The sequence below is a fragment of the Malus sylvestris genome, chromosome 8, assembly GCF_916048215.2.
Source record: "Malus sylvestris chromosome 8, drMalSylv7.2, whole genome shotgun sequence".
Lineage (NCBI taxonomy): Eukaryota > Viridiplantae > Streptophyta > Magnoliopsida > Rosales > Rosaceae > Malus > Malus sylvestris.
The window spans coordinates 11126097-11148605 of record NC_062267.1 but is presented as its reverse complement, the minus strand read 5'-3'; the positions used below and the strand labels follow the sequence as shown (position 1 = coordinate 11148605).

General features: G+C 38.6%; 3 protein-coding genes across 4 annotated transcripts; all 3 read right to left on the bottom strand.

The window, feature by feature from the left end:
* Positions 1–26: 26 nt before the first annotated feature.
* Positions 27–4310, bottom strand: LOC126631180 (U-box domain-containing protein 35-like). The gene is made up of 10 exons (XM_050301344.1): positions 3736–4310; positions 3236–3336; positions 2978–3099; positions 2590–2795; positions 2446–2503; positions 2023–2329; positions 1830–1931; positions 1327–1755; positions 382–1140; positions 27–273 (listed from the first exon to the last, which is right to left on the bottom strand). Exons 1-10 carry the CDS (start codon positions 3941–3943, stop codon positions 235–237), a joined length of 2331 nt encoding a protein of 776 aa, XP_050157301.1. The 5' UTR covers positions 3944–4310; the 3' UTR covers positions 27–234.
* Positions 4311–5451: 1141 nt separating this feature from the next.
* Positions 5452–8175, bottom strand: LOC126633457 (probable nucleoredoxin 3). 2 transcript variants are annotated; one of them, XM_050304071.1, is made up of 4 exons: positions 8047–8175; positions 6957–7239; positions 6276–6755; positions 5452–6193 (listed from the first exon to the last, which is right to left on the bottom strand). In XM_050304071.1, exons 2-4 carry the CDS (start codon positions 7032–7034, stop codon positions 5612–5614), a joined length of 1140 nt encoding a protein of 379 aa, XP_050160028.1. In that variant the 5' UTR covers positions 7035–7239; positions 8047–8175; the 3' UTR covers positions 5452–5611. The 2 variants fall into 2 exon arrangements, with proteins under 2 accessions (XP_050160028.1, XP_050160027.1); XM_050304070.1 differs by having other exon boundaries at positions 6957–8175.
* Positions 8176–14473: 6298 nt separating this feature from the next.
* LOC126631291 (probable LRR receptor-like serine/threonine-protein kinase At4g31250) lies at positions 14474–18402 on the bottom strand. The gene is made up of 3 exons (XM_050301468.1): positions 17588–18402; positions 16281–16862; positions 14474–15407 (listed from the first exon to the last, which is right to left on the bottom strand). The coding sequence occupies exons 1-3, from the start codon at positions 18270–18272 to the stop codon at positions 14737–14739; spliced, it is 1938 nt and encodes a 645-aa protein (XP_050157425.1). The 5' UTR covers positions 18273–18402; the 3' UTR covers positions 14474–14736.
* Positions 18403–22509: the final 4107 nt, after the last annotated feature.

Sequence of the window (22509 nt, the reverse complement as noted above, 5' to 3'; positions counted from 1 at the left end):
CGTATCAATTATCGACAAAGAGAATATAAGAAATTGATAGTTGATCATAAGTAATTGACTACTCTAGAATACCAAAAACCAAACTGTCACATACATGCTGAGTTTCATCGACCCGTCAATTTATCTACAAAACTAGTACAATTTTTTTGTTGTGATTAATTACTTACAATCCTTAGACATGTTTTCTTACATAGTCTACGGTTTGAGATGATAGTGAGTGTTTGCTGGCTATTCCTAGCTCTCAGCAGATCTTGTTTCTGGTTCACTCCCCTCCTGCAAAAACCAATCAACACCTTTTAGACCGCATTCGACAATTTTCAGGGTTCAAAGTAGGATTTAGTGAGAGAAAGAGGACTGTATTTCTTGTCCATATACACTTACTAGCTGTACAGAAACTTGGCTGTGTTCGGATGAGGGGCTATGACCACCAGCCATCAGTGTTGGGTGCATTGTCTCTTCAGCAATCCCTCTCAATCTGTTAAGTTCTGGCAGGATAACCTTTCGAAGGTCCGGCCTGTCTTTTCTCCGCAACTCTGCACACTGGAGAGCCAGCTTGGCAAACTTCAATGTGTCTTGAACCGGCCAATCTGGCACTGATGGATCCAGCATATCTTCGAAAGTCCCCTTCTCAATAGCCCTTTCAACATGGTGAGTCAATCCCATTGCCGGCTTCGCGGTGATCATTTGCAGAAACATAATCCCAAGAGAGTACACATCAGACTTAACACCAAGCATTCCGGTTTGCTGATATTCAGGATCTATGTAGCAGAACGTGCCAGCTGTTGATGTCATGCGATACTGTGTCACGGTGTCAGCAACAGATGGGGGCACAAGCCTGGCCAAGCCAACATCACTGATCTTGCTCACATAGTTGCGGTCAAGCAAGATGTTAGCGGGCTTCAAGTCACGGTGAACTAGTGGCTCTGGTTTGGCTTGGTGGAGGAATAGCAAGCCTGTCCCAATTTCAGCTGCAATCTTAAATCTAAGTTGCCAAGAGAGAATTGGACTGTTTCCTCTACGAAGAAGACGGTCTTCCAAGCTCCCATTAGCCATGTACTCATAAACCAAGCATCCGTACTCTGGGCAGGCTCCCAGCAGAAGAACCATGTTAGGATGCCGTATAGAGCTCAATACTTCAACCTGTTCATAGTAATTAGCAAATCAACCAAAGAAAAACTAATGTTTCCAAATTTATAATCCCTTGTCAGACAGCCCGGCAATACAAGAATCAACCAAACTGGGGGTCCAAATACATAGTCAGGCAGCATAAGTATCTTATATTGTCAAACTGTTTGGAAAGAGAACACGCGCCTTTTTGTTTCATACCTCTTGGTTGAACTGTGATCTTCCTTGTGCCGCATCTGGACGTAAAACTTTAATTGCAACAGGAGTATGGTCTAGATTACACCTATATACAGGACCGTAACCTCCTTCTCCAATCTTGCGGGATTCTGTAAAGAACTCCGTGGCAGCCTCAATCTCTTCAATTGAGTACTTCCTATACCTGACATCGGACTGTTGCAGAGCGCTAAGTGCCTTCTTTTTCTCTTCGTGTTCTTTGAGTGCTTTCATTTCTGCATTGATTCTTTTTTGTGCTTCCAGTTCTGCAATCCTCTTAGCTGCTTCAGCAGCCTCAATGGCTGCTCTGGACTTAGCTCTCTCCTTTTCTACAATAGCCATTGCGGTTTCCTCAGCTAGCCGCGCCTCTTCCAATCTCCTTTCCTCTTCTAATTTCCAGCGCTGGAGTTCTACAGCCTGTAAAATAACATCAATTATCAGACGTATGTGAAATCAAGAAAGGTGTAAAATGTTGATAGAATTTCGCGTACCTTTTGCTTCGCCGAGAGTGCCTCTTTACAGGCAGTGCTATACATTTCCATAGTTTGCTTGAGCTCCAGCTTTAGCCTTCTCATTTCAGCCTCCATGTCTTCCTGAAATTCGAGTGACAAAAAACATTTCTATTGTAACAAAATTTAACTAGAAGTACACATTCGTAAATTAATAGAGACTAGATGCACTTACCATTGATGCAGAGGATAACCTATCGCTATCCTGAGAAACCGAAGAGAATGTGGGTGGAGAGGAGCTGACATCCACGGACTTCCGTCCAAAGTACTGCATAGACTCAAAGCTGTGGTTCAAGTCTACTTCCGTGCTGTTGGACATTCGTGGTGGGGTGACTCTTCCTGAATCTAGGTTTTCGTTATAAAATGCAGGGAAGATACGGTCAATGCTCGGCCTTCCAGAGCTAACAAAAGATATGTCAGTATCCGGCATAGGGAGATCTGCATATGACTTCCCGTTCGGGCCTTTCCTAGTAAACGGAGACCTGCTTTCCGTAATATTACTGTTAGTTCTCACAACAAAATAGATAAATTACTTTATGTTTTAAAGACCATTTTGTCCATCTTCATTGAAAGGGAGAGATTGAGAGCTGCTACTGACCTGAAGAAGTCCATTTCATCGTGGGATTGACGTGGTGGTTCTGGTGGCTTTTCATTTCCTGGAAGAGGATCCAACATTTTAAGGTTCCTTGACTTTCAAAAAATTAGTGGGAGAAGATTATGCTTAAGGGTGAAAGAAACTAACCTTTGTTACCAGAAGGAGGGAAGACGTACGGCTCTGACTTTGGGCTTGTGGTGTGGTTACGAGCTGGGTTGCGTAGGGGTGAGACAGCCGGGGCAGGACGTGAGGCTGCCCTCCTTGATTGGAGTTTTTGCTTGGACACAACATATACATTGCAAAAGTCTGGTGCTGCCTTTGATATGTTTCCTGGAATATCTGATGCTTTGAATCTACATAAAATTTGAAAAAAAATGAGACAGTGTTCTGTGGAATTTCAAGGCATACAAAGCAACGTAACGCCCTAAAGAATTGGTTTTATAGTTTCAGAAATTTAAACTTGCAATCAAATAGCACAACTAGGAGGGTAAATAATTTGTTCGAGGGCAGCTGACTTAGAAACGAAGGTACTTACCTAAGAAAGCCGGTTTTTGCTGAGGCACCAACAACCAAATGCTCGATTGCAGTTTGAGTAACGTATTCAACTAATGCTTTCGTTACATCTGAGTCTTCTAGTACAAGGTCTCTGCATTGTATCTGAATTCGAAAAGGAAAAGATAACACACAAGTAAAAAAGCAATAAAAATTTTCAAATCCTAAACAGATTTGTAACTGTGCATGAACCCTAAATGAATATCGATCAAGAATGCAAGTATAAGTTCATCAAACTCACATTTTTACGTGTGCAAAAAACACGAAAGGGAAGGAACAATTCCCGGGTTTGGGGATCAGGGTCTTTGCATACCAACTGTTGGTCCCAATTTGGATTACTTCCTGCAACCAAAAATCAAACACCACAATGCAAAATCTTGAGGTGTGATTTAACTTAACTTGCATATCAAGCAACAGTGTTAGATACTCAAGCCCAAGGGAAGAGCCCAACCCAAAAGACTAGTCCTATAGGTGGGAGGACCCCAAGGACTTAAGAACCCCTACACTCCCATAAGTGTAGTCGATGTGGGATCATAACAAACAGAAGAAGAAAGACACTGAGATGATATAAAAAACAGAAGCGATTTTCACACACTCCCCTTTTCTCCTCCCCGCACCTTCCCTTGGATTGAAACCAAAGGAGAGTCAACTAACGGAAGTGAGAGGAGAAGTGTAGAAGAAGAAAACGGGAGCGTGAAAATCACTGGCCTGAAAATGAAAACATAGGCAATATGTACGTACTTGGGGTGGAATTGGAAAGAGAATGCGACTGAGAAATTATGGAATGCTTGACCTTGACATGGATGAGAAGAACAGATTGGCCTGGTTTGATGAGACTGTCAATTGCCCATTTGAGAGCACATTGGCTGTTCTTGTCCCTGTCTATTGCCACTGCCACAATCCCATTCCCTGCTTCCTTCTTGTCCACTTGATTATTGGGTAGCCACATTTCTCTCTCTCTCTCTCTCTCTCTCTTCTTTTCCTGTACTTTCTTAATCTTAAGAAATAAGAAGAAAAAACCAAACAAAAACAAGAAGAAGAAACAAAAAATCCAATACAAACTACCAAAAAATGCCTTGGAATCCCAGAATTAATAAGGGTTTTTAAATTTTTTTGGTGGCATTTTAAATTTTATATCTTTGTTTAAGCTCCTTTATCTCTCTTTTGCAGCAGGATCTCTAAAGAGAGATAAGAAGGATTTGCGTTTCAAGTATGTGTTGTGTTTGTGTTGACTTTAATGTTACTTTTTTTGTTCTTGGAGAGCAACCAAACAAGAAGAAGAAAAAGCACTTTTGGGAATAACCAATTGCTTTTGATTTTTCACTGGTGAATCCATAAATATCTCACTCTCTTCAATTGGGTTGTTTTTATGAGAGACCCTCCACCATTTGCGGATTGTTTTGGTGTTTTAACCTGTCCCTAACTAATGACTATATTTTGGTCACTCAGTCAACCCTCCCTCTCCTTCAAATTCTCACCCACTCTGCACAAGGACAAGATTTGATCCATTCTTAATAACAATTCATGACAAAATGTCATTGTTATTCATTTTTAAAACAAATTATAAGAATTCGGACTACAAATTGACTCATAGATTAAGAAATATCAGTCACGTACGTCAATTCCACAAAAATGAATGGTCAGGATGAGCACATGCGTGCATCGGCAACTCATTCGAGCAATTCTTTATAGGTTATAGTCAATGTGAAACCATTATCTGAGAAGTCAAGAGTCAAGATTTCATCAAACAAGATAACTTAATCTAAACTACATATTAATGAAACCTTCTTTATCAATCAAAAGAGGGTGAAAAAACATTTTTGTCTTTTATCACAACAAAAAATTAAGGTCAGCAACGTAATTTCACAAAATAAAATTTTATTGTTTTTTGTTTAAACCTCACCTACAGGTGATTTTATCATTTCTAATTTTAAAAAAGTAAAAAAGTAAAAAATAAAAAATACAAAAATAAAAAACAAACCTCTCTCCCTCCCTCTCCACTCCCACGTTCCCTCTCACTCTTTTCCACCCTCCTTTAATTTAAAAAAAAAAAAGTAAAAATTTTCACACACACTTTGTGTGTGGCCATATATTAATTGTATTTATGATTATGTTCTAAATCTTTCTTATTGGATTTTGTATTTCTTGTAGACTAAAAAAGTCTGCTATGTTTATTATAAATAAAGGAATAAAGTGGTGAGAAACAAAACCTCAAAAATTCTCCAACTCTCTATGCTCTCGTTCCCCGTGCTGCTCCTTTTTCCTATTCCCTCACTAAAATACCCCTACAACAAATATCATTTTATTTGGGAATATGACAATATAATAAAAGAGTAGCTCTATTGTCGCCAATGTTCAAATCATTTATTGTCCCTATTGCAACACTAGTTAGGGAGAGTGGCAATATGTAAAAATTAAATATGATATAACAACTCATGCTCCGTAAGGGGCTCGTAATTGAAATAGTTAAGAGCATTTACTTATGCACTAAGATCAGAATTTCATATTAACTTGAGATGAGAGCTAGAAGTACACACCTTTCAAATTTTTTATTATCTTACAAATATTTTATAATACTTTTGAGAATATCCAAATTTCATAGTTCATAAACCCATTTTTACAACGATTTTTCTACGCAGTTTGGATGAAGATCGTAATCACAAACACCACAAGAAAATGCCCAAAACCTCCCCTGTTTTTGGCAATAATCACACACATATGCTTTGGCCATCTCTAACTTAAGCAAATGTTTATGCTTCAAGTCCTTCACTTGAGGAGGCAATGCCTCTCCTTCCTTTCTCAATTCTGCTTCGAGCTCTGTGATCCTCGCTTCTGTGAACGGGAAGGCCTTGGCACCGTGTAAGGAGACCATGGCCTTCCCATTTGTGCTAATCGCCTTCCCATTCGGTCCTATCAGAACCAGAGCCGGAATCACTTTGATGTCGAAGATTCTACAAAGGTCTTGTCTTGTTTTGTCCTGGTAGGGTATGGCAAGCCATGGCATGCTACTAGTGTTGAGTTCAAACTCTTTGAGGTCTCGGTCTGTGGAGACTAGGATGATTTCGAAGTCTTGATCACCGGATGTCATGAGCTCTTCGTATGCTTCTATGAGTTTGGAAGTAAAAGCACGGCAAGGAGGGCTCCAGTGTGCACCAAAGTAAAGGCCTACTGTCTTACCAACAAGTTCAGACACCTGTATCTGCAGGCCGCGATCAAATGTCAAATTTCGCGTAAGCAAGCTATAACAAATTAACAACCGAAAGAAGTATACTAAACTCTACCTCTCTGCCATCACTAGCCAAGACATGGTTTCGTCCTTGATGCGTCAACAACTCTTCGATTTTTCCCCCTTCACGCTTTGCTTCATCGGCGACCTTTAGCTCTACTCTTCTCTTGTTAGTGAATGGAAATGCATCAACTCCATAGTCTTCAATTAATCCAACCAAGTCTTCCTCAATGGATAATCCATCTGAACTTAATGAAATGAGTGATGGGATGCGATCTATGCAGTACATGTCACTCAATCTTTTATGAAGATTGGCATCAAAGGGCACTGCCAGCCATGGCATGCACTTGAAGTGTTCATTGAACTTTTCCTCATTGGGGTCGAAGGAGATGAAGATTATCTCAAACTCTTTTCCTTCCAATCTAAGCACTTCATAAAGTCTCACCAGCTGAGGGGTAAGAGCCTTGCAAGGCCGACACCAATTTGCAGAGAAGTAGAGGCACACTGTCTTCCCATTACATGACGATAACGGTACCTAATAATCTCGTAATCAAAAGATTTAAGTTTTAATTATCATAACCAAGATAGAAATTCACCATAAAACTACTTGAACCTCACGTTCCTATATCTTCGTGAAACTAACATATTTGGACATCCAACAACCGAAGAAATTAACATGACAAAATACTGACTGAAACAAGAGAAAGAAGAAGACAAGCTTTTCGAGACTACATACCTTTGTGTCACCGGACAGAAGAAACTCAACTCCTTCAGATTCGAGAACGGTTGCTATATTGCTGCTATGCACTGCCATCAGAACTACAAGCAAAGTATGGCCTCCACCCTTCTTTTATATTTCCCAAAACACAGATACAGTCACGAATGGAACGAAAAGAAAGCGTGACATTCACAAAAGTAGCTAGACTTTGCTGCACAAGAATCTCTGCTTCACATTATGCATATGTGTGTACGTCATCATGTTTTCAAGCTACAAACTTTTGGAGGCGGAGATGCTTCATCTATATTCAACAAGGGGATCGAATTTGAAACATTTTCGATACGAATCAATCCGTAATTTGTTATTCTCCCAAAATGTAATTCATCTACGGATAAAGGGAAGACATAGACATGAGGACGATTCGCCTAGTTAGTTATTCTCTCCTTTTTAATTCTCCAATAAATCAAAGAACATGTGATACACGTATCTTATTAACTTCTGTGTTTCATTTAGTTGGCAACTCTTTATGGCATCTAGACAAAGGAATATTCCAACAAATGGTTCCCTACTACGGAGGGCGTCCAAAAACTTATGCTTTCGTGAGAAATGCCTTACATATGACGTTTTCGGTAGGAGGATCTAGAGCTTAGCAGCCCACGATGCAGCAAACCGTGTGTTGCATAAATGGAAAAAAGAACTTGCAACTGTTCAGAATCAGACCCTGTTCTTATTCTAGCTCAACTATCCTTGCAACTCACAAAGGAGGCTAAAAGGAGGGAGAATTCGAACTCGGGAACAAGGAGTGAAGGCAAATGCTCCCTAGTAGTCCCTACAACAGCTTCGTAAGTATTTCGCTAAGAGCTATGCTTGGGACCACCATCTATGTCAGCAATTGTCAATCGTTGATGCATGTATATAAAACTCAACAAACGCACATGCATGCACATGAAAAATGATAAATCTTTCATCGTCGTAATTGAAAATCTGTAGATTACGTTGATAATCCGGTGGGAGTGTTGATGAACAGAAACAAAGATTATGGTATTCATAATTATAAATCAGATAAAATAATCCTCGAGTGAATCAAAGTTAGAGCAAACAAGTGTACCTTACAATTTTTCGTGAAGTTATTCCTGAAATCCTGCCTTGAATATATTATGCAAATTCCAAGGAATTAAAGCCACAGACACTACTCAGAGAGAGAAGTCTGGAGAAAAAAATGACAAATGCCAAAGAATAATAATAATAAATAGAATAAAAAAAAGGTTGGATAAATAAGAATAAATAATATTAGGAAGGTATATCCATTTCATAGATTTAGATTCTCACTCTAACGGCAAGTCCTCGGCGTCACGAAAGACGTGTTCTTACACAGACGGTAAATCCTAAAAAAAATATATATTTTTAAATTAATTTAATTTATTAAAAAAAAATATTTAGAATCTTAGATAATTAAATATGTCACATTCAAACGATCGGATAAGGTAGACGGATTTCATAGCCTGACCGAGTCTACCAACGCATGACAAATCGGAACCTCTCATGGGCCAGACGGGCGGGGCGGAGTTGATACCGAAAGGTTTATCGCAGGACGCCGCAGCAAGGCAGCTTATAGGTGACTGTCAGCCTTTAATGAACTAAAATTTCACGGAGAAACCTATGTCCGTCAATCAACCTTAATGAATATGAATTCCTCGGTGGGACCTACATTCATCCATCAACCACGGCTGATAGTCACCCATCCGCACAGGGGCCACTGTGCTCAGCTATTGCAGTAAACATTCAACAGACTCAAAAAAAGTTCTGCACGATACAATACAACAGGTGCCAAATACAGATGCTGCTATTGAGTAAGCTTAGTTTTTACAATATAAATAGAACATTGATGAAACTTGAGAAACAAGTTACTAATCACTGTGGCACGAATAAACAATACAGTCAAAGCATTACAAGGAGACAGCATGTTGGTCAATTGGCAACTTGAATCATGATGCAGGAATTTCATGATTTACGCAACGGTGTTTCGTTTTGAAATGGTTCACTTTTTCCTTCCTGAAGAAGCCCTAATAAACATATCTCTGCTGTTATGTGATTCTGCCTCCACTTTGGCCTTCTTCGCTTGCCTTCCGGCTCGAGTTGACTTAATCCTACCCTTACTGTTTTCATGACAAAAATTATAGCATGCATACAAAGATTAAAAACGAATCAGAATTAATCCAAATTTTTACTAGTCATGAGATATGGAAAACATTTATCAACTCTAACTATTTAGTTTGAAAACACTCGGTTAAACATTTGAGTGCACATCGTGTGTGTGTGTGTGTGTGTGTGTGTGTGTTTGGCTCCCAGGAAAGAGTCCAGGCTCTACCCTGCAACCAAGTGATTTTTAGTCTTTTTTCCAATTTGTAGAGAAAACTGGCCCTATGTCTGGGACTGGGGGTCATACCTGTGAACCATTACAAGGCCCCAGGTTACTTCCTGTGGCAGTAAATTCGATATCTGACGTTTTTCTTGTTGCTTCTGAAAAATCTATCCTGGAAACACAATCAGAAATCCAGACTTCATACATAAAGAAGAATCATCACAATTAGCAACAATAAGACCATTATTTATGCAATACCTTAAACGGTCACTCAAAGGCTTCAACCAGGGCTCATCCTTCACATTCCCCCAATACTGAAACTGCATCAGTCACTGCACCAGTAGAGGAGGTGAATTACCTATTTGTTTACGAAATGGTTCACTTTTACCATCCCATTATAGTCTTTGGCTACATCTCATTCTTTGACTGTCAAGTTAGTTCACTTAACCCATTCAACATTGAAGAGATGAAAATTCAACCACACACTAGAGAGAAAGAGGGGAGAGAAACAAAAAGGTCATAAATAAATTCTCTCTCACTGAAATTGTACACATGTCTTTCTCTTCCCGTGCAGCATAATTATGGTCCAAAGTGGATAGTGTCTGTTTTAGCTGACATACCAGCCACCACAGAACATAGATTATAAAAAACTTTGGACGACATTCTGTGGATGACATAGACATGGTTATACATGGATATATTCAATAATCTCAAAACGCTACAAACACTTGCACTTGCTTGAACACCAGAACTTAGCCTCCACCATATTATTTGGAGGAAGAGGTGTTACTGTCCCAGAAGACTAACCTAACAACACCAGCAGGAATAAGTAAACCAACAAGTTGATGGTCACTCGTGTCATGTGCGTACAAGTAATATGGAGTGCCTTATCTTTAAAAAGCTAAACGTATAAAAGTAAACATCCATGCTTATCCTTCATGTATGGCTTTGATGCACGAATGATGTACAAATGCAGTTCTTAAACTGAAAGGTGTGGTCTGTCAAATACATATTTTATAGATCACGCTGTTTTTCAACAAGGTTTCATACCCAAAAACTAACTAAAACAGGGGGGATGGGAGAGTAATTCATCAAACATCAAAATTGAGCGAAATCAGATGTAGACAGACCTTGTGGTACAACCAAGCCAGAACCTTGGAATCATCCAGCCTAAAAAATTTGAAGGATCCGACTTCTGCACACAAAGAGGGAAACAAAAACCTTATCCACTTGAATACTATAACAGAGTCCATTCTAATGTTTGACACTTCACATTTTAAGAATTCAAATCACTTAAATTGGAAAATCCAATGAAACAAGCACATTGAAACTCAGGCTAACATATAGCCTCTTAAATTAGAGGTCATTCGTTCTGTTCTACATTGAAACCGCATTTTGCAAGCAAAGTAAGATGCAATCATGCTACAGTACATGTTCATCGATCAATTTTACAAGCTTCCACCTAAAATCTGAACTACAACTGCATGGGTAGCATCCCACCTTTTATTTCGCAAACTAATTGCATACAGTTGTCTGCAATGGACAGTAATTTATGGTATCCCGGAAAGCCTTCGATGAAGATTATGTCATCTAAAAGCCTGAACTTCCCAGGATCGTCCCCCTTCCGCATTTTTTTAAATCAATGAAACAACCACCGGGATCAAAAGGGATAAACATAATGTACAAAAATACTAAAACAAGATTCATACGTAGGTTGTGGGATTAAAGCACCACGGAAGTTTGGGTACCTTCATCCTAGCTTCTTAAAATATGGGCAAGAAAAATGAAGACAGGGTCAACTGGAGTGGCAGTATATAACCCACCATCTATATGTTATTGCAACAGAAATTAGCCAATGGTCAGAATAATCCACATTTCAAAAACTTTACAAAAAAAATTGAGCAACTAATATAATAAAAGGAAACTCAATAAAGGTACAACCTTCAGTAACATATTCACCCAGAAACCAAGAAGTGTAGGATTGCTTAAACCAATTGAGTTCCTGAAGTACCCCATTAACAAAAAGGCAGCACATTTTGTTTCCAGTCAATAAATTGAATAAAAAATATGAAACATGCCCTAATTTCCAAAATTTGAAGAAATTAAATGCGTGCATTGTGCTATACCGAACTTGGGATGGCGGAGTGAAATCAATTGTCCGACATCGTTTCCGGATTCAGTAGTATCTGTAGAATTTAGGGTTTAGGGGCGGTGCGGAGAAAAACTAAATTGACAATTGGGAAGGAGAGATTGGGGTAGAAATTTACCTGCTGCCATGAGAACACGGGTTTCTTCGTAGCTTCCCACCACGCCATTGAATAGAAAGCTTCTGTTCCTTAAACCCTAGCTGTCACGAAAGGCTAGTGAAACGAAACGAAAACGTAGGAGAAAGAAACTGCGCGCGCGCTTAGACCATCTCCAACCAAGTGGGAAATCCCAAATTTACTATTCGTCCATACGAGGTTAGTCGGCTTCCCTCCAAGAGTAATGGCTTGCTTGGGCAAGAACTTTTAAACGATAAAAAGCCCTTTTAAGATAAAATGTTTTTGGAATTATACATTAGTACAAATGAAAATTTTGAAAAAAAAATACTTGAAATGTTTCCAGCAAGAAGCACATAATTAGTGCTTTAGCGATAAACATTTCAAATGCTTTTGTAACATAAATTTTTTTTTTCTAAAAACGCTTTTAATCATTTAAAAGCATTTGCCGAATAAGCTCTTAACAACTACAACTCACACCCCAACTTTATATTTTGTTAATTTTTGTATTTCTTTAATTTTTTATTTGCTAATAATTTTGGAATTAAGTTTTTGTATCATCTATCTTGTTTTAATTTTACGAACGTTTTGATGTAAAAAAAAAATCAGATTCCGACAAAGAAATTTGAATTTTTGTTATGGTACACCCAAAGTAGATGGGTATTTATAAAGTTTTGGTATTAGATCTGATTTGGATTAATCAATAACATTATTTTAATCTTTGAATTTAAATTTGGGTTGTTAAATTTTTTTTTATTACCATTAAAATTGATTAAATTTGATTTGAACAGTTGGATTTTAAAAATAACTCGAGAGACACGACAACATGAATGGTAACAATCATGAAATCACATATGCACATTTTCGTCCTACCCTATGCCCCGCTATATTGGATCCTCCAGCGTCAGTACTGTTGTCTCTCTTTTTAACATGGGTTTGCTGCCACGATGAACCCCATTTCCACCCAATTTTATCCACCCGGGGTGGATACAAGACAGAAATTCCCAGCCCAATCCCAAAATCTTGTTTGTTCCACTCTTAAATAATACTGGAGAAGAAATGGGCCCAAATTCTGGAAAAAAAAAATTTCCGTCATTAAGTTGGAGATAATCTTAAGAGAGATGAAGGTTATTTGTTCTTTGGTCACCCACATGGGAATATTTGGACAATAAGACTTTTCTCACCAAGATTTTATTTGATAGGGTAAACATTATTTAGACGATTTTCGTTCTCCTTTTAGCTTCTCGCAAAGTGTATGTTCAAACTTGTGCTTGACTGCAGAATGAACAATTGATTCAATATTGTGCTATGAGTTATGTGTTGTAGTACACATGAAGTTGAGTAATGCTTTTGGGCAGGAGTATAAGTACTGGTTTGGTACTTACGTGCTTTTATAAAAAAATGGGTATAAAAAAAAATTGAGTTCAAAAAGATGTTTGGCAAACACTTAAAAATAACTTATTTTCACAGTTTTGGGAAAAAAAAGCTGAAAGTGTGAAACAGCAAAAATGAGCTTATTCTCATAGCACAGCATAATCAGTTTTTTTTTTTTTTCAAAGCGCAGCAATACCAAACCAGCCCTAAGAAAGAGCAAAGAAAGATCGAAGGTGCTTGTAGAATTCATTTCAAAATTTGAGTTCAGTATTTCTTGATTGCATTAGTGTTTGTTATGTGCGTGTCAAGAGAATGGGAATGCCATTCTAAGAATCGGTAATGCAATTTTGTGTTCTTGAAATAGATAATGTTAAGGAGACTACAATTTTAAATTAAATTTGCAAATCAGATGATGTGTCACCATAGAAAATAAGCACGTTAATCAACAGTTAAGTAATAATCCTATAATCAACAAACACATCATTTGGATTACAAAATTTGGTTTAAAAATTTCGTCACCTTGGCATTACTGTTATGAAATATTCAGAATAAATTTTTATGTTATAAAGTTATAGGGTTTGATGAGGGGATCTTCAATCTACATGAGATCACATTATTGATTTTAGTTACCTCTACAGGGACGAACCTGGTACATGCAAGTCCTTATAAAGGTAAACTGAGATCATAAAATGAACCATTTCCCACTATAATATCACTCTTTGGTTGCATTGTTTGCTTCCTTTCCCAAACTAGCCAATTTCTCCTATTTTGGATGTGTTCGGTGGGCTGAAGCTGAAATAGCATGCTAACCTTTCGTGGTTTGCCTACCGAAGATGTTCAGAACATTTCAGCGACAATTTACTTGTGACTGGGAAATGGGTCTTATTTTCTGTTTGGTCTGTGGAAGGAGATTGATGTTCTTCCAATCTAATTATATGTTCTGTGTTCATAAAGAGTAAAAGTGAAGTATAAATTCAACAAAATAAGGTGGATGGACGTATTTAACAATTGGGTGCCAATTAAGGCACCATTGCCTAAACAAAGTAAATGACAACTAAATATGGTGTTGTGTATGTGTTCGGTAAAGAGAGAATTTTTAGTAGTGTGTCTTGAACTTGAAATTGAATTTTGAGCCTTCTAAACCTTTAAACAAGGAAAATACTACATTTGTGTACTATCTAATCTGATGTAGTAAGGGATGTGTACATGTTACGTTAGTTAATGAATATATCTCAGTGAATGTTGATTGTATACACCACTTGGTACACCAATTTGTATATATATGTTGTCTCTTTGGTTTTTTGCTGTCAATCAAACCTATCCTTTTTTAGTTAATTGGACAATTAAGGGTTTTCCCTCTATTTATGTGGGCAAAACTGACAAATAAATATGATGAATTTGACATCAAAGGGCATGTTTAAAAAGATTAAGGAATCTCATAATCAAATTGAAAGTCAGACGAAAGAAATCAAAAGATCATACATTCATGTGGAAATTCAAAAGAATGAAGTTCATAGAATATGTCACATACTCACACATTACTAATACCAATAGATTGCAAATTAAAAATAAGCCTTCAAATAAAAATAAGATTAAAATACAAAAAAATTCAAGGTGCTTTTTCTTTTCTTCTTTGGCCATTGTTATTCATTGTTCCTCAAATTAGCACCTTTATATATATAGAGTGCAAATATATTTACCAACACGTAGGGCAAAAGCATATGTAAATGAATCCTCCTGATTAATTTCCATTCCACATGAATGCATTTTTGTTTCTCCACCAAAGCCTCTCGAAACTCTCTCAAGCATTAACAGAGAAAGAGAAATCGTCCTCAGAAATAGCCCTAGAAGAGTACACATCCCCATCACTAGCATAAGATGAGTAGTCTTCGTCACCGTCCCTCTCCTTTAACTCTTCAATCTTGTCCACAACTTCTCTCCAATCCCACCTCCTCTCCACACTGCTCTCACAGCAACACATCCCAATCTTCAGCATCTTCAGCATCTCACCTTCTCCGTTCGTCGTCCCCTTCATGTCCTTGTCAAACACTTCACCCGTCCACTCTTCTCTCACAACTGAGTTCACCCAAGCAGCTAAGTCCGCGTTCGCTCTCTTCCCGGGTTGGAGATAGTTTGCTGGGAATTTTCCGGTGAGCATTTCGAAGATGAGTATGCCTAGGCTCCATACATCGGTCTTTTTTAACGAGCGTTCGTTGTGATAGAACTCCGGGGACTTGAAAGCCACCATGAACTTTTGGGCATGGTCTGTGTTGACTAGGGGTATTAGGGCATACTCTGCCAAGAGAGGATTGAAGTTGTGGTCTAGGAGCACGTTGGAAGACTTGAGGTGACCGTGGGGTAACGTTAGGCCGGGGAACTCTTTGTAGAGGTAGGCCAAACCCCTTGCCACTCCTTTGATGATCATCAACCGAGTTGGCCAATTCAATCCCGGCTGCCCGGGTTCTCGCTTAGCTGAAATTGCGTGAAAAACATCAAATTAATTCGGTATATAATAGCGTCAGATGTGATCCGTAACGTGGTCAGTCGAGTTTAATTAATTAGAAGCTAGCACCGTCTTCGAAATTTTAGGGATCTTGTGCAAATTTAATTATAAAGCCCTTTTTATTTAAAGTTTTTATTTTTTTACAATATATTATAATTCAACAAACAATATTCAAACTTAATTGAAATCAGCATCTCACTCTTACTAATGGAATAATCTCCAATTGCAATGAAAAAAAAAGAGCACGACTGAAAAAGAGATACATAAATATGCTTGTATTTGTGGAAGAAAGTAATACAAGTTAGTTTTTTATTGGTAGAGAAAAGTGAAAGAAAGTAATACACAAGTTTTTGTATTGCTAGATAAAGGTAGAAAAGTAATATCTTAAGTATGGACCCCAACGTACTTAATCAATTGTAATATAGATAAAATCATATGAGGATAATTTTTCTTTTCAATCAATAATATTTTGATTAGAAAATTTATATTCATACGTAGTATCTATGAGGATGAATTTTTTTTTGGGGATCTCATAAATTCGGGACCTTGTGCCACTACACCTGTTACACTGCCCCAATGCCCCTTCTATTAGAAGCTAGCCAATGTTGTTTTACATTGCCGAGGGTGGCTAATCGACTAACAGCTTGATGTATATTAAATCATTAATCTATAATAATCTACAAATAGATTGTTTGTACCATATTTAGTGATTACATTATTAATATATGTCGTGCAGAAATAATACGCACTTGTGCATTTAGATTCTACTTGAATTCCAACTTTGTGAAATGTGAGATTAATTAGCAATGTAATGACATGCGATATTAGGGTTATGAACATACCATGGAGATGACTAGCCAAGCTTCCATTGGCAACAAAATCATGAACCAAGAGCTTCTCTTCTTTCCTATAATAGAAAGCAACAAGTGGGAGCAAATTAGGGTGTGACAACCTTCCAAGCCTTCTCATGTGGTCATAAAAGTCATCTTTCCTCACTTGGTTCATTTGCTTAAACCTCTTCACAACCATGGACCCACTCAAAAGCCCTGCCTTGTAAGATGACCCAAAGGACCCACTTCCCAAAACCTCAGCTGGGGCCCTCAGCAACTCTTCCAACTCAAAATTTCTGTCCTTCTTCAGAAAATACAACTCCCCTCCTCCTCTCTCAGCATTGTTCTTGAAGTTGTTATTTTCTTCTTCGGCTGCCAATTCGACCTCCATTGCGCCTGTGTCATGGTTGGCCCCTAGTTTGTTTTGTACTCTTGTCACTTGTTTTGATTGTGCTGAACGGCGTCGTTTGAGGCATACTACAATGAAGAACAAGATTGCAGCAACTGAGATGACTACGATGGCAATGATTAGAAGGACTTTCTTCTTTAAGGACTTGCATGCAGCCAGTGGCTTCCCACATAAGTCTGGGTTTCCTGTTTGTCAACACAAGAGACCCATATTAGGCCCAAGAAACTAAAAATCGAAAGAACCCATTTTGTTTGATAAAAGTAACTTGCTTAATAAATAGATAATGACATTATATCGACGTGCTTCCATTATATAAAAGATCGTGTTTGAGGAGATCAAGTTTCAATGATGAAGGAGGAGCATGTCTCAATCTTTTGTCAACGAATCCACTTTTTTTCTTCTTAAAATTGATTAGGTCTTGATTTTCTTCTTCTATTAATGTTTCAAACTTTTAGTTCTAAATTGAAAGTACAAAGTCATGGAATCACATATTTTTCTAATATATTTCATTAGTTAACATGACATTTAGACTGAATTTCCCCTTTTCAAACTCAAATGCACAATTAAATACATTTTAAGTTAGTGTTAACAATAGTTGTTTATACGCGCATAAACGATTGTCAATTGTTGATGTATGTGAATTTATAATGGAATTCACATACATATCAATCATTGACAATCGTATCACATGAGAGACAAATATTGAAAGAAAGTTCTGACTGCGACAAAGAAATAGAGTAATCGTGCACATCAATTTCCTAGTTCACCCATAATGGTAAAAGCACAAAACTGTCAAATTTCAAAGGAAAATCATGTATTCTGTACTGGCTGAAAACTAAACAAATAGAGCATTCTAAACTAAAGGTGGACGCGATAGTGAAATAATGAAATTCTTGAATTGATTACTTACCGACGAAAGCGCTTGGGTTGGAAACTCTCAGGCCTGCCGGAATACGACCCTCGAGTCTGTTGTATGACACATTCAAAGTCTTCCATGCATTTGGATTTTGCGGAAAATTTGGTAGTTTCCCACTGAATTGGTTTCCCCGAATATCCATTTCCACAATCTTAGTCAAATCAGCCAGCGATTTTGGTATTTTACCCGTGAATTCATTCCCATCCAGATAAATTTTCTTCAAGGAATTCATGCCAACAAAAAAATTATCTGGGATTTCACCATTGAATTTATTGTGCGACAAGTAAACTGATGTAAGTGAACTAAGTTTGTTCACACTAGGGAGAGGACCTTCAAAGCTATTGTTCATGAAGCTTATGGTTTTCAGGGCAGACAAATCCATAAGTGTGTCTATATCGATTATCCCCAGGAGACCCATGTTTGTTAAAGCCAACCCGTACACATTGCCGTCGCCATTACAAAGCAAACCTGCCCAGAGGTTGTGCGTACTGTTGCAGGGAGCTTTGGCGTTAGTCCAGTTGTCCAAAGCACTGTCGTTGGATAGAAATGACTTGAACTTGAGGAGGATGGCTGGCTCGGTCGGATCTGAAGAGGAAGCAACGTATGATAGTACTAAGAAAACTAGCATGAAAAGCCAGTGATGGTGATCATATGATGCTTTGTGAATATGTGCCATCATAAAAATTAGGGTTTTCCGTTTGGAAACTCGGGTTTGATAGAAGAAGAAGAAGAATGGTGGAGGGATGGAAAATATGGGATTCAGTTAAGTGGATGTGATGACAGAAATGAGTAGGGGAAGACGGAAAGGTACAAATACAAGATTTGGGGGTGCGAGAATGACAAGGTTCATTGTTCCCTATGAAGGATTATGAGCTGGGGTGAAAGCCGGCATTAATATTCTAATTAAAAGATTTGGATTTGATTTTCCCTTGGCAGTGCTAAACGTGTTTGTTTATTGTTTGTCTTTTGCTTGGTGTGTGCTGTTCGGTTGATGTTTTGTTCTTGTTAATGGTGTCGGGGAACTATTTCATTGTTGGCTCAGCCGATTGGATTCATATTTGCAAGGAGATTGTGGATGCAAGTTTTCGCCATTTCTTTCTTTAACAATAATGCACCTGTAAAATAATAACACCTATGATTAAGGCCAAAAGTCTCACGCACCCACGATGAATGAAGGGTTTTGCCCAAAGAATCTCTAATGCCAAAGCTATAATTCTGAAAAGAATGTATTTAGAAGTTTGTGGGCAGCAAAAGTCTCGTGAATTTTGGATGGATATTTATAGGAGAAAAGGAGGAAGTGGACCAACCCTCTAGCGTGGATATCCTAAATAAATGGAATTATGATTATTTACTTGAAATAGGTCATCTCTTATTAGGAATGTATTTATGATAAGAATAAGGAATTATTCTATCATAAATGCCTTTGACTTTTCTACGGGCATGGGTGCCTTGAGCAATCATTGATCTCTGCTTACTCTACCTCAACTGTATGTGGTGAATGAGAATGTTCCCTACTCATTTAATAGGGGCAGTCTTGTCTTTCTTGGGAAATAATCTACGTGTCAGCTTAATGATTTTTGGGATTTTTTTTTTGCTCCACAAATGCCTGCACACTTGCTGGGCTGCTCGCAGAAAGGACAGGAGGTGTAGGAATCCAAAGCTGCATAGGTAGACATAGAGTTTGTGTCCCAATTTGATGTAGATTTCCTCTTTGACTTGGAATTTAAATTCTTCTAGGAAAGAGAATGTAATTGCCATCAAAACTTACTTAAATTTGCATAGTTTACCCTCACCTAGGGGGGAGAGCATGGTTGGTCTTGGGAGGGGGAGGGGAGGGCACAATTCCTGCAGTAAGTCCCCTGATTGGTTGCGATCTTCAATAAGAGCAAGAGTAGACAATTGTTGTAGATATGTAATCGAGCCAAGTGATGAATAACTTCGAAAATCTTCATTGAAAAATGAGAGGAAGGATATCGAATTTAGCTGAAAGGTAGAAAGTTGATAACAACTAGATTGTCCTCGGTTTACGAGGTAGTGCTCGTTGAGCTGCTTGAGTCTTCGAGCTTTATTCCAGCTAAGCAGGGCTCAAGGTGAAGTGGGAAGTCATGCATAATACTAACATCGTTGCCTACTTTGCTGACCTTGTACTGACCTTCCTAGATGAAATCCATCTTTTTGGAGCTTTCTCTGCGAGCAGTGGTGAAGGTTTTTCTTAGGACTAGGTCTCCAGGCTGAAACTGCCAGATCTTTGGCATTTTGTTGTAGCTAGAGAGGAGCTGATACTAGTAGGGTGCAATGCGGGTGATAGCCTTCTTGTGCTCATCCTCGGCCATATCTAAGTTTGTGGTAATCTCCTTTTTGTTTTGCTCAATGCTTAGTAGTAGGGTGCTGATGCTCAGCACGATAACATTGAGCGGGATGATTGCTTAGGAATTGAATGCCAAAGAGAAATGAGTTTCGTCGGTTGCTTGTCGTTTGGTTGTGCGATATGCCCATAAAACACTAGGAAGTTCGTCTGACCACTTTCCCTTATTATCTGACAGGAATTTCTTAAGGCAGTTGAAGATTGTCATATTAGATGCCTCTGCCTGCCCGTTGCCTTGAGGATATCTAGGAGTATACATGTGCTTCTTGATGCCATATTTTTGAAAGAACCTCACCAAATTTTTGCCCACAAACTGCGGGCTGTAGTTGGTGATGATAGATTGTGGGATGCCAAATTGACAAATGATGTTCCTCCATATGAAGCGGTCTATGTCTAATTGAGTAGTGGTGGTCATGGGCTTGGCTTTTACCCACTTGGTGAAGTAGTCTGTAGCCATGATCATCATGCCCCTACCCCTAGTAGCGAGCGACATGGGCCCTACCAGGTCGATTGCCCACTACATTAGTGGCCATGGGTTTGTCTGCGGGTAAAGCTCACTAGCAGACAATGCGTACATGCTTAAATCTTTGGTAGTTGTTGCATTTTTTAACAAATTTCTTAGTGTCTTAATGCACGGTGGGTTAGTAGTAGCCAACGTTAAAGGCCTTTTGTGCTAAGGATCGGCCTTTTGAGTGGTTTCCATAAACTTATTCATGGATCGAGCTCAGAACTTTCAAGTCTTTGGGAGGCACCATGCAATGGAGATGTGGGCTTGAAATGATCATTGGATGAAAAGTCGTTCCACATGTAGCAATGTGTTGCATTTATTTGGAGTTTCCTAACTTCCAATATTTTTGTAAAGTGTCCCGTTGACTAGGTAGTCAATGATGAGATCTTTCCAGCTTGAAGTTGTATTGACTTGTAACACTTCAGCTGCCGGTTTTTCTTTTATGCTCGGCTTTTCCAAAAACTCAATTAGGATAAAGCGTCTGAATTGGTGGTCCAAAGTGAAGCCTAAGGCTGCATTAGCATTGTTTTCCTGTGGCACCTGTGTAAGGGTGTAAGTCTGAAACGCCTCAAGTTGCTTTCTTACCTTCTCGAGGTATAGTGCCATCCTTGGATGTTTTGCTGCATGTTCCCCGGTAGTCTGATTAGTGATGAGTTGAGAACCAGAATGGATTGCGAGCTTCTTGACTGCTAGATCTTGTGCCATTTAAAGGCCCACCAATAAGGCCTTATAATCTGCTTTGTTGTTTGATGCCTTGAACTTAGAATGATTGCCTGCTCGAGCATCGAGCCGTCTTGGGTGATGAGAACCAAACTTGCTCCAGAACCTTTGTAATTGGATGAACCGTCGATATACAAGCGCCAAAAGTCTTTGTCAGAAAGGGCTGGTTAGACCAAGGCGTGCTGGAGGGCGTCTTTAGACTATATTGTCGTGTCATCCAGGTGGGAGCAAGCTTTGCTATGAAGTCGCAAGGCCTGAGCTTTTATCGTCGTGCTAACCCGTATTTTCTAAGTTCCAACGCCCACTTCATCATTCGTTGAGAAGCGTCTAGACCATATAGGATAAATCGTAAGGGATATTGAGTCATAACAACGACCATATGTGCTTGAAAGTTTGGTCTGACCTTTCAAGATGCAGCAACTAACAACAAAATTAGCTTTTCAATCCTCTAGTATCTTGTTTCCATATCGAGGTGAGTTTTAGAAGTGTAGAATACTAGCAGTTGAGTCCTATCTCTTATCGTATAAGGGCAGAGCTTACTACTACGTCTAAGACTGCCAAGTAAATGTATAATTCCTCAATTGCTTCTGACTTGAATACTAACGAAAGAGATGCCAAATATCTCTTTAAGGGTGTGTTTACGCATCCGTAATCGAAATGAAAATAATGAATCCGATTCTGATTACGGATAACTCTTGTGTTTACTACAATTTAGAGGAATCAACAGTGTGTGGGACCCATATGAAAAATGGAATTCAATTCTTGAAATTGGAAGAATTGGACTCCCTCCATGGGTGAGGTATTTGGATTCCGGGATGGTGAAGGAATCAGGAATGCATTTCTTCTTTCCTATTATGCCCTCTTATCAAGAGGCTTCACAGATGCTTCGACAGACGCAGCCCCGCCGAGTGTTGGAACTGGGAAGATGAATTTGAACTAGCATCCCAGACTTCCCCAGAAAACTTCCATTTTTATTCTGATCATGACTATGGTCTTCCACTGAGTGTTGGATCCTTCTATAAGCCCTTAAAGAAATAGCCATTTTAGCCAATTCTAAAGTTAATCTCCAATAGATGTATAAATACTTCAAAATCTTTTTTTGGACATCTACCCTCCCACTGTAGTTCTATATCTTACACAAAACAGCAACCCTTTCCTGCTCTCTCCCACCTAACCTCCCATGCTACAAATTCTTCCTCTTCGTGTTGAATAAAGTTCCAATTCAAAGGACCTACAAAAATATCACTGAACATACAGCAAAAATTAAAGATTCTAAGATAAGAAATACAAAATAAACAAGGAATTTGATTTGGGGTGGGCTGA

Excerpts from the sequence above, each read along its gene's own strand:
- LOC126631180 (XM_050301344.1), bottom strand. The coding sequence starts at position 3,943 with ATGTGGCTACCCAATAATCAAGTGGACAAGAAGGAAGCAGGGAATGGG. Across the intron at positions 1,932-2,022 it reads GGTTATCCTCTGCATCAATG|GAAGACATGGAGGCTGAAAT; the intron begins GTAAGTGCATCT and ends CTCGAATTTCAG. Across the intron at positions 1,756-1,829 it reads CACTCTCGGCGAAGCAAAAG|GCTGTAGAACTCCAGCGCTG; the intron begins GTACGCGAAATT and ends GTTATTTTACAG.
- LOC126633457 (XM_050304070.1), bottom strand. The coding sequence starts at position 7,034 with ATGGCAGTGCATAGCAGCAATATAGCAACCGTTCTCGAATCTGAAGGA. Across the intron at positions 6,756-6,956 it reads TTCTGTCCGGTGACACAAAG|GTACCGTTATCGTCATGTAA; the intron begins GTATGTAGTCTC and ends CGAGATTATTAG. Across the intron at positions 6,194-6,275 it reads TGGCTAGTGATGGCAGAGAG|ATACAGGTGTCTGAACTTGT; the intron begins GTAGAGTTTAGT and ends CGCGGCCTGCAG.
- LOC126631291 (XM_050301468.1), bottom strand. The coding sequence starts at position 18,272 with ATGATGGCACATATTCACAAAGCATCATATGATCACCATCACTGGCTT. Across the intron at positions 16,863-17,587 it reads CAACCCAAGCGCTTTCGTCG|GAAACCCAGACTTATGTGGG; the intron begins GTAAGTAATCAA and ends GTTGACAAACAG. Across the intron at positions 15,408-16,280 it reads CTTGGCTAGTCATCTCCATG|CTAAGCGAGAACCCGGGCAG; the intron begins GTATGTTCATAA and ends ACGCAATTTCAG.